The sequence below is a fragment of the Camelus bactrianus genome, chromosome 11, assembly GCF_048773025.1.
Source record: "Camelus bactrianus isolate YW-2024 breed Bactrian camel chromosome 11, ASM4877302v1, whole genome shotgun sequence".
Classification (NCBI taxonomy): domain Eukaryota; kingdom Metazoa; phylum Chordata; class Mammalia; order Artiodactyla; family Camelidae; genus Camelus; species Camelus bactrianus.
Window position 1 is genome coordinate 18,687,466 of NC_133549.1, and position 10,000 is coordinate 18,697,465.

The 10,000-nt window shown below is 52.3% G+C and overlaps 1 protein-coding gene across 14 annotated transcripts in view; it reads left to right on the forward strand.

The window, feature by feature from the left end:
• Nucleotides 1-10,000, forward strand: part of EBF3 (EBF transcription factor 3) — a 117,045-nt gene that overhangs the window by 72,987 nt on the left and 34,058 nt on the right. For 10 of the 14 annotated variants that reach the window (XM_074373384.1, XM_074373385.1, XM_074373374.1 and 7 more), the window contains exons 7-8: nt 4,019-4,100; nt 7,656-7,800. In XM_074373384.1, coding sequence (XP_074229485.1) covers nt 4,019-4,100; nt 7,656-7,800 — 227 coding nt within the window. The remainder of the gene's footprint in view (nt 1-4,018; nt 4,101-7,655; nt 7,801-10,000) is intronic. The other 4 variants (XM_074373376.1, XM_074373381.1, XM_074373380.1 and 1 more) reach the window with 1 other exon arrangement.

Here is a 10,000-nt window from a genome sequence, read left to right on the forward strand (position 1 = left end):
AATTCATTCCTTATGTAATTGATAACGGCCTTGGCCAATTACTTCACACATCACAATACACAGAGGCCCCCTTTACAGGTTTTGCAGGGCTGTAATTAGCTATGCTAATTTCCCCTTTATTGGCCCTAATATTGCTCAACACCTTTTGCCATCCTGGAACCCACTAGAGCCCCATGGCCTGTCAGGACCGCTGATTATTGAGAAGGATAGCTTTAATCAAACATAATTGCAGTTAATTTTTCTCTCCTGCTCTCTGTTGCCAGCGTCTAATGCCACGGACTCCTTGATATTCCATTAAATTACAATTAAACAGCCTCCTTTGTTTCTGATTGTCCTGAACAACACCACAAAGTTCTGTAGCCGCTTAAAGGAGAGTGTTTGGTCCTAATTGCCTGCTCGCTCACAAAGGGCCAATTTGCACAATACCCATGTAGAATTTAAACAGTTCATAATGTAATGGATATTACACAGGAGCCTAACACTACAATTAAAATGATTTTCATCAGATAGAGAAGCTCTGGCTAATCAGCTTCATAAAAGTAAATATCAATGAACTAATTCATAGCTTAAACACACAGAAATGGAGCAGACTTGGAAATTAGTTACTGCGGTGGGGCCTGCCGCTTATTATGTGATACCTGGAGCAGGCGCCAGTTAGCACGGTTGAGCCTGTGGTCAGTCTGAGCCCCGTGAAGGCGCCCGCGTCCTGCCGCCGAGCACCTCCGGGAGTGCGGGCGTGGTGGGACAGGATTCCGAGACAGATGCCACCCAGACCAAACTTTGTACTTTCTGTAGCGGGCAGAGCATGGCCACAGCTCTGTCCAGAGCGGGAATAACTGCCCCTGCAGAACTGAGGGCGGGCCTCGGTTTCCAGCTCAGACTCAAGCTCTCGGCGGCTGCAGGACCCAGCGGCTCCCCGCCTCGGGCTCCCGGGCTGAGACCCCTGGGTGCATCTTCACTGGGCGCTCAGGTTTGGAGGAGGGAGCCTGCTGGAACCAGCTCTCCTAAGAGCGAAGGAGACTGCCCACGTGGCGTGCTGAGAGAGGAAACCAGACTTCAGAGGTGATGAGATCACACCTGAGCCCCTTCTACTGGCTACTGAGAACTTTCCAGGATTTGGGGGCGCTGCTTCCGAACCGGGTGTTAGCGGGGAGTTTCGACCGATGGGTAACAGTCTGCCCTGAGCTGCTGCCTTCCCTCCTGCCTGGGAGACACAAGTAAATAAAGCCCATATTTCAAGCTTGATTTACTCTGGTACCTACTGTGAAAGATGATGACTCTTTAGGGAAATAAAGACAGGGTCAGGGAATTAGTGTACATAATGGTCATTTTGATGATCGGCCAGCAGATGCAACGGGGAACCCACTGTACACAATTAAGCATCGTGTACTAATGACAGGTTAGAATTTTTATCGCCTCTTTTTCATCAAGCTGCAAACCCATGTTTAGTGTAATAAAGAGTTTATTGGTGTTAAAGCCAAAGATTTTCTGGCATAGGAAAGATTTTTCCTTTCATAACAAGAGTATTAAATCGTTTGTGTACCAGACTCTAGAAGGGAGATATGTAAAGTGGTTGTCAGATATTTCTTAGGAAAAAGCCAATTAAAGGGTAATTGGGAAAAGGATGAGAATCAGCATTTGACTTCACGTGTTCGAGTTCCCTTCTTGCCGCCCCCCCAGACTCCCAAACTCCGGCCCGGCACAGCTTACTGAGCCCTGGCCGGCAGAGAGCACGCATTTGCCCCGGAAGGGACTGTGTCCGGTGTCTGCAGCCAGGCGCTGGCTGGACGGTGCCGCCCACCCTGGGGAGGCTTGATTGAATCCTTGAGTTAAACGTAACCAAAACGAAGATGGAAACCAAGCACAGGTCTCCTCTTCCTCCTCTGTCGGCTCCCACACGTGCGGGGCCTTATTTTGTTTGTGCAACTGGGGCCTGAGCACGCGGGAGGGACCCTGCTCCGTAGGGCCGTCCACTCATGAGCTACAGATCTTTCCCAAGTCCTTACGCTGTTTTGAGAAACTTCAAGAATAATCCTGCCATCGCCCACACATCCACAACGGGCAACGTGTGCACCTGCACCTGCTCCCGAGTCGACCCCCAAGACGCTCAGGGGGTTACGGGGCCCGGCACCCAACTTTGTTCTGCTAATTCCTGCAGCGACAGTGGTTAAGGCCCAAGGGTGCCTGCGGTGACCATCCAGGGTGATGGCCGTTCAGGCTCCACTGGTCAAAAAGACACCCAGGAATGCAAAGGAGGCTCCCGTGGAGGGGGGAGATCTTCCAGACTGCGAGAAAGCTCCCGCCGACGGCCCTGCGCAGATGAGTGGCCCCCGGCCGGCGCCCGCTCGGAGATTAGCTGGGTGGTAATGTGTGGCATAATTGTGCCGAGTGACTGTCCCCGAAGTGGAAACCTAATTGCCCGACAGGACGATAACTTTGTGACGCCCTCACCTTGTTAGGCCCTTTCTGGTGCCGTTGGGCGCAGCGCGGCCGCAGGTGCGCCTAATTTACCTCGCCGCGAGCGCGTGGAGCTTAATTGCACGGAGGCTGTTAGGAGGGAATCGGTGGGGGGAGTATCAAGTGACTTGCTCTGCGCTGACGGCAGATGGTGTTAAGAAGCCGGCGAGCTCAGTGTATAGGTGAGGTGAGTTAATGAAAGATGCAAATCCTGGCCTAAAATCGCGGGGCCGCGCAGGATGGAGGAAAGTTCAATTAGGTGGCCACTGTTCTTTCTCCCATCAGTCGGGTTTTCTTCAGCTGCGGTAGGAAGTCGTCCCGGGTATGTTGGTCCCGGGCAGGTAGAGAAGTGAGTCTGAGTCTCTGAAATCTTTTAATTTTCATGAGATGTTAATCGTCCACTAGGAACCTTGACCGTCAGGTTGAATCCAAGGAAATCGTGTGAAACTTCGTGAAAAGATGTGCCCCCGTCAAGTAGGACGTATGATGTTTGGAAATAACCTAGGGGAGGTTTTTGTGAATAGCCTCGTGGACAGGGTGTTGGCCCAGAGGGCCCAGCCTTGCTGGGTGGAGTGGAGGTGCTGTCGGGAGGGGACCCTCTGTTTCTGCCGTGGCCGGTGGTGCTGCTGGGCCTCCCAGGGCCCACACTCTCCTATTGGGAGCCAGAGCTCCTGCGTTTGTCACGGAGCACGCGGGAACGGGGCGGACAACGTGATGATGTTTTTGTCACAGCATCTCAACACACTGTCAGGACCCCGAAACCTCATGCTTCCGGACCCAGGGGCGGGCCGTGGCGGGAAGTAGAAGCAGCTCCGTGTCCAGCCTCCCGCTCCAACCAGGGCCCGCCTGCTTCTCTCTGCCTAAGGGACAGTTTCCTGGCCACATCAGGGGTCTTTGATCGTTCCCTTAAAAACACACGTAGGCCTTTAACGGAAGTCGTTGCAGCCCTTGAAACAGTGCCCTAAACCCTCTCTTAGGAGCTGTACCTATTGTAACTAAAAGAATCCATCTTCAAAAGCGTGTTTACCTGGGCAGTGACGGTCCCAGAGGTTGGGTTGCCAGGTAGAATTCAGCACATCTGGTTAAATTTGAATTTTGGGTAAACAACGATTTTTTTAGGGGAGGTACGCTTTGGGACATGCCTATCCTAAAAAATTATTCGTTGTTTATCTGAAATTCAGATTAAACTAGGCACCCTGTGTTTTTATTTGCTGAAGCTGGCAGCCCTGTCTGGGGTGGACACGTCCCCAGTGGTTAATGGTCTGTTGTGCAAAGAGCCAGGCAAGAAATGGCCAATCAAAGTCACAGTTGTCATTATAAAGGTTGAGATCCCCCAGTGTCAAGGCAAACCACTCCTTCCATATGTGGAGCTCTTCTGCACTGGCCGCTGGACCTGAGGCGCCTGCCCCTGCCTCCCCCGGGGTCTCCTCTCAGTACCGCCCCCTCCAGGGCCGCCAGCAGGCGGTGTGGGGCCGCCCCCCCCCAAGCGAGAGTGTCATTCAACACGTCTGCGTCTTTTGTCTGATACCCTAACAAATATCCATTTTTTGTATTTTTGTAGATTCTTTCTAAAGTTTTTCCTCAAGTGCAATCAGAACTGTTTGAAGAATGCAGGCAACCCTCGGGACATGCGGAGATTCCAGGTACACGTTTCTCAAAGACACCCGGACCGCAGGCCGGACTTGTGTGTGAAAGTTGGATTCTCTGATGTTGCAATTGTTCGGAAACCAGCCTTTAGTTCTCCAGGGCTCGGGAGCACACCAGGATGGGCTCATTTGATAGACTATTTAAATTGAATGCTTTAAAGAGTGATCGATCTGGCACCTTCAGGACCAGATTCATCGAGCTCAGTCGTGGCAAAGTGAAACCAGCTCTGGAAACGTGCCTTGAGCTTTGGCTCTGATGCCCATGTGGGCATCTTGGGGTGGGCACGCTGCCCTGGCCCTCCGTGTCGGGCTGCGGGGCATCCTGAAATCAGGGTTATGAGAGCTGTCGGTTAAGTTGGAGTTACATTCAACCCTGGTAAGTCCTATGGCTGTGTTTCAAAATGACTGTTTCAGAATTTTTTTCCAAAGAAAGCCAGTGTAGTGTCCGGTGCAGCCCGTCTCCTCAGCGGCACCTTGTTCCTGCGTGGGGCCCGCGCTGGAGAGCTGCTTTCAGGGACGGATTGACTGGTCATGGGTGGAACCACCGTGCGTTGTGTGGGGGCTCCTGGGAGGCGAGGGGCCCTCTCACGGGGGGGCGGCACCCGCTCAGGGCAGGCCTCTCCCCACTCCAGAGCGTTTCCCCAGGTCAGCTGCCCTCCCCCGGGGCTGTTCTTGCCTCCTTAACCCCGTGTCTGGCGGCCAGGCTGTGTCCGCAGCCCAGGCTCCCTTGTCCTCTGGTTTGCCTCCGAGGGTTGCACCTCGGGGGGAGATGGAGAGCTGCTTGGGTTCAGGGATAAGTTATGACTGAGATCACGTTTTTCTTGCCTTTGTTTGTGAGAGATTAGGAGGTGACTTCAGAGTGAGGGGTAACTCGGCACACACGATGGGTTATTTTGCTGATTTTAATGGTGAGCACATCTGGGCTGGGACACAGAACTGCTCTTGGCCCCCGCCAGCCGGAGACGGGTTTGGGAGCTCAGCGCTGGATGGGGTGTTACCAGTGATTCTTATTTGGGATTTAGACTCGTTTAACCATCAAATCACTCAAGGCATTATTTTGTTTTTAGAAATGTAAGTTGTGCTTCAGTCTTTAGAGGAAGCACGTGACACGAGTCTTTGCAACCAGCCAGGCAGAGCGGGTGGAGTCTGCGGGCCCGCCCGCCGCCGCGCTCTGGCGCCGCCTCCGTTTCTCTTGCCCGAGGCCTCGCGGGCGGTGTGGACCCGCTGAGCAGCGGGGAGGTCACGTGTGGGATCTCCAGTGGCGAAACGCAGCGTCGCTCACAGCGCAGCCCGCAGTTACTAGGGGACCTCCCCCCGTCTTTAGCTAACCCCCTGCCTCGCAGGAGGTTGAAGTGGACTTAACAGTATGTCAGGGCTCACACAGCATTTCCAACTGGTACCACAACCTCAGCCCCTCTCTGCGGGTGCGCCGCAGGGCTGCCCGGCCGAGAAACAGAACGCGGCTTGTCTGCTTCCTTGGCTGAACTACGCTTTTCCCTTGGTGGCTGACCTATATATAGACGACAGAGCAAAGACAGTGTCCTTTTTAAAATTTTTTATTCTTACCTTTTCTGGTTTCTGTAACACAGCGTGGTCTAGGGACGTGGAGAGGGTCAAGCTGGTGGCTCAGTGTTAGTTCTGTGTCTCTGCACCCTACCTGGGGGACATGTCGGTGGAGTTCCCTCCACGCCCAGGGCGGGGCCTGGCAGATGGCTGCTAGGAGAGCGCCTGTGCGACCAGGGCAGCCCTGTGTCCTCTGGGTGGGGGCTGCCAGGCCAGTAGTGCCCCAGTGGGGTCAGAGCACCCTTGTCGGGGCAGCACAGATAGCCTCCCCGGGGCAGCAGTCTGAAGAGGTGCTGAGAGATCTGCGCCTGGGCCTGGGCACTCTGTTGGTTGCACTGCCATTATTTTGAGGCTCAGAGTGAGGGCCTGATACTGGGGAGACATCAGTGATCTTGACGATGCCCACAGCAGGAAAGACTAGTCTGGGAAGGTGTCCCTTCCTTTGTGCGGCAGGGCGGGTCCAGTGGCTGCTGGTTCTGCCTCATAGTCTTCATGTGGGACCTGAGGTTTTTATAAAACACCAATTACTTATGTATGTATTTATATATAAACATGTAGCTTTGGCTTTTTTTAATTCTTAAAAATACTCTTTATTTGTAATCACTTCTATTCATCATTTTTTTAACTAATGGACTTTTTTTTTAATGGTGGTACTGGGGGTTGAACCCAGGACCTCCTGCATACTAAGCATGCGCTCTACCACTGAACACCCTCCCCTGCAATGCACTTTTTTTAAGAGCAGTTTTAGGTTTACAGAAAAGTTTCACAGAAAGTACCAGTAAGCCCCACGAGTCCCTGCCCCCCACCCCCAGTTTCCCCTGTTATTAATGTCTCGCAGGGGAGTGGCTTGTTATTAACTGAGGCCCACCATAGCTTTGCTTTTAAATCACCTTCCACAGCGGGTTTTGACGTGTGCAGGCCCTTCTGGTTCTCCATGCACCTGCCCAGCTGTCCTCTGTGGGGTCCCAGCTCTCTCAGTGGTGCTGGCCCTCCCCACTGCCCAAACACAGCAGAGAACCAGACTCCCCCACCTCACGTCCAAGCTCCAGCCCCCAAATCCTGCTGTCAGACCCAGACTGAACCTGGGCTCACATCTGTGCTGCCCCTAAGATTCTGAAAATAATACACCAGTTGGGCCCACCTCAAGAAAAAATCTCAAGGCTGAGGGTAATTTCCTGTTTCCTGAGTCCTTTAGGGGTGCCACTCCTGGGGTGCTCGTCACAAGTTCACCTGGGAAGGCGTCTGGGGTCGGCAGGGCCGTCCCGTCCCTGTGTGAGTTCCTTTTTCACTTCTGGGAAGCAGCTGAGAGTGTGGGAGGGCCTGGCCCCCATCACTTCCCCGGCTGCCCTCTGCACCCAGACCTCAGGGCAGAGCCTTTCGCTCCAGCAGGAAACACACTCCTTGGCGCAGCAGGTCCTCGTCCCTGCCATCCTCCGAGATGCACCTGAGAAAGGATACTTCCCTGGGCTGCAGCCACTTGATTCCTATGCAGATGCAAAAGCGCTGGTTACCAGACGTTGCTGTGAATGTGGGCGGGAGGAGAGCCTTCTGACTCACAAGCCTTTGTTTCCCTTTTGGGGCAACTCTGAATCCTAGAACCCTTCAAGGAAGGACAGTCTCCAGTGAACTAATTTTAATTAGATAAACTATCTAATCAATATGTGAGCAGATCAATCAAAACAGCAGCTTTAAAATGAGCGGCTGGAGGGGTGTTTCTGAAGCTAATGGCTAGAAGAATATTTCTCTGAATTGAATTCACTTGTTAGCATAATAGGAGATTAAACTGTAATTAGTGCAGTGGGTTTTGAAGGGAAGCAATCTTGAGTCAAAACAAAACAACCCACCCACTCCATTAGCCCCAAAGGCTGTGATTCGCGGAGGATCCCGGGAGCGCGACCTCCGGGAGGGACACTGGGGGCGGCTGGCCGGGCACCTGGCGGGGCTTCACCTCCCCGCTGACCCCGCCTTCACCTGCGCTTGTCTCTGCAGGTTGTCGTGTCCACAACAGTCAACGTGGACGGCCACGTGCTGGCCGTGTCCGACAACATGTTTGTACACAACAACTCCAAACACGGGCGGCGGGCCCGCCGCCTGGACCCGTCAGAAGGTACGGCCCCTTCTTATCTGGAAAATGGTAGGCACATGTTACATGTCTTTTTATTTGCGATGCTTCTTTTTCTTTGCACCATCTTTTCTGTTGAGTCATGTCAAGTTGCTCCCACCAGGCCCCCCTCGCTGGTCACACCCCCGTCCCTGCGGGGCAGGTGTCCCCCCCAGTGGACGGGGACAGAGCCCCCGTGTCCCCCTCTCCTCCCTTGCTGGGAGGCTTGGCTTTCCCACCCTCTCACCTGCCATGGCCTTCACTTTATTGGTTTGTCCGTTTCTAAGCTTTCTTTTGCTTAGAGCTTTTCTCACAGTTTTAATTTATTTGGTTTTATTTCGGCTTGTCCTAAGCCCCCATCCAGGTCACCCCGGGATACTTTGGGCATGTTTTAGGGGGTGCTTACTTCCTGGTCCCATGAACTCAAAATGGACTTCGAGGACTACCTCCTGCCCCTTGATGGAGGGAGAGTGTGTGTGAGTGTGTGTGTGCACGCGTGTGTGTGTGAGTGTGTGTGTGTGTGCATTCACATGTGGGGGAGGGAGAGGGAAAAACAGCATAAAATGTTGTTCGCCACATGCTTCCAAGTGATGGACTTCTTGTTTTGCTTGTTAAAAGAGAAAAATTTCGGTAAGAGTGATAGGCAGGGAGGCGTGTCCTTTGCCCATCGAGTCAGAATTCAGAAACACTCAGCCAAGCCTCTCTCTCACACACCCTGCTCTGTGAGGACACGCATGTGCCCACCCTGAGCACGCCCCCTCTAGAGATCCTTTTTGTCTATAAACATTTCATGATAACTGTGAGATTCTGACCAATATGAATCGTTGAGAAAGTCACGTGCATTTGGTTTTTTTTAAGTGAACTGCGAACAAAACAGCATAATTAAATTCTTTAGAGCAAAGAGCCCATAGAACGAAGCAGTTTTCAGACAGCACCTCTAGACCGAGGTCTTGAATTCAGGGGCCCCACGTGAGGCAGGCAGACAGACACGTGCACAGGAAAATGAATGAAGCGTGCGCAGATGATCAGAATGAAATATGATTCAGACATAAAGACAATTTATGAATCTGCTGTGGTCCACAAAAATAAGCTAATTTGTTTTTCTACATTAATGACTAAGGTATAAGAGAACAAAAATATAATAATTAAAGGTCGCCCTGGGCACCAGAGTCATTAGAATCTGTGACGTACTGTTTATCCCCTTCCTATGCATTGAAGTAGGTGTGTGTTTTGCTTAGCAACCATCACTAATGAGGTTCACAATTAAGAAGGCTGAATCCCCATCCTGCATCCCCTGCCTCCCCAGAGACCCAGAGCCGGCAGCGTGATAGGCTCAGGAGGGCCCCTCAGCCGCTGGAGTTAGGTCGTAGTCTGGGTCCGAACTCAGCCTCCTCTAATGAGCTGTTATGATCTGAGCAAAGTGCAAGTATTTATTTTTGTAAGTAGCACGAAAAAGCATCTGACTGTAAGCAGGAAATACAGCATTTAGAAAAGTAAAGGCCACTCGTGGGTTATCGTGGAGGTAAAACCCAACTGATCAAAAGTGATTTGCAGAAGGCAGTCTTGCTCAAGATTTTTTTTTTAATGTTTGTTTTTCAATACTCAATCAACATTTAGACCAAGTCACTTCCTTGCGAGAGACTGGTGTCTTACTCCACCCCCGAAAGTGACTCACAATCAGAAGACGCAAGTAGGCGGCTTTGAGAACTAGCCTCTGCGAGTCTAAGAAAAAGGCATTTGTCGGAAAGGGTCGGAGTTTTGTCTGCTGTCCTGTGATTAACGCCCAGTCCTCAGGTGCCCTGCGGAGTACGGCAGGGTCTCTCTGGGGTGGAGAGGGATGCAGCCCCGGGCTCTGCCACTTCTGGGAGGGCTGACTGTTAGGGAGTCCCTTGTGGGGTGTGGCTGTATCCCCCCAAAGCCCGTTTTCTCCCTTCTGCCCAGTTAGTACCTATTGCACGCGTGGGATGCTGGCTTTGACTCCGTCCCACATTCTTTAAGGAAAGTGTCCCCGTCAACCACAGATCTGTGCTTCTGTGCAGCCTCTCCTGGCTAACACCTCATTATCCAATCATCTAATATTCACCAGCAGTGTGTACACACTCGCTCATGGTTTCCAAGTAAACTAATTCCCCCTGCTGCTGCCGTGGACGCCTGCCACCGCGTCCTCTGAGCGCACAAAAAGCAAGGCAGATTATTTACAGTACTGAACACACGTGAGGGGGAAGCAGCCCTT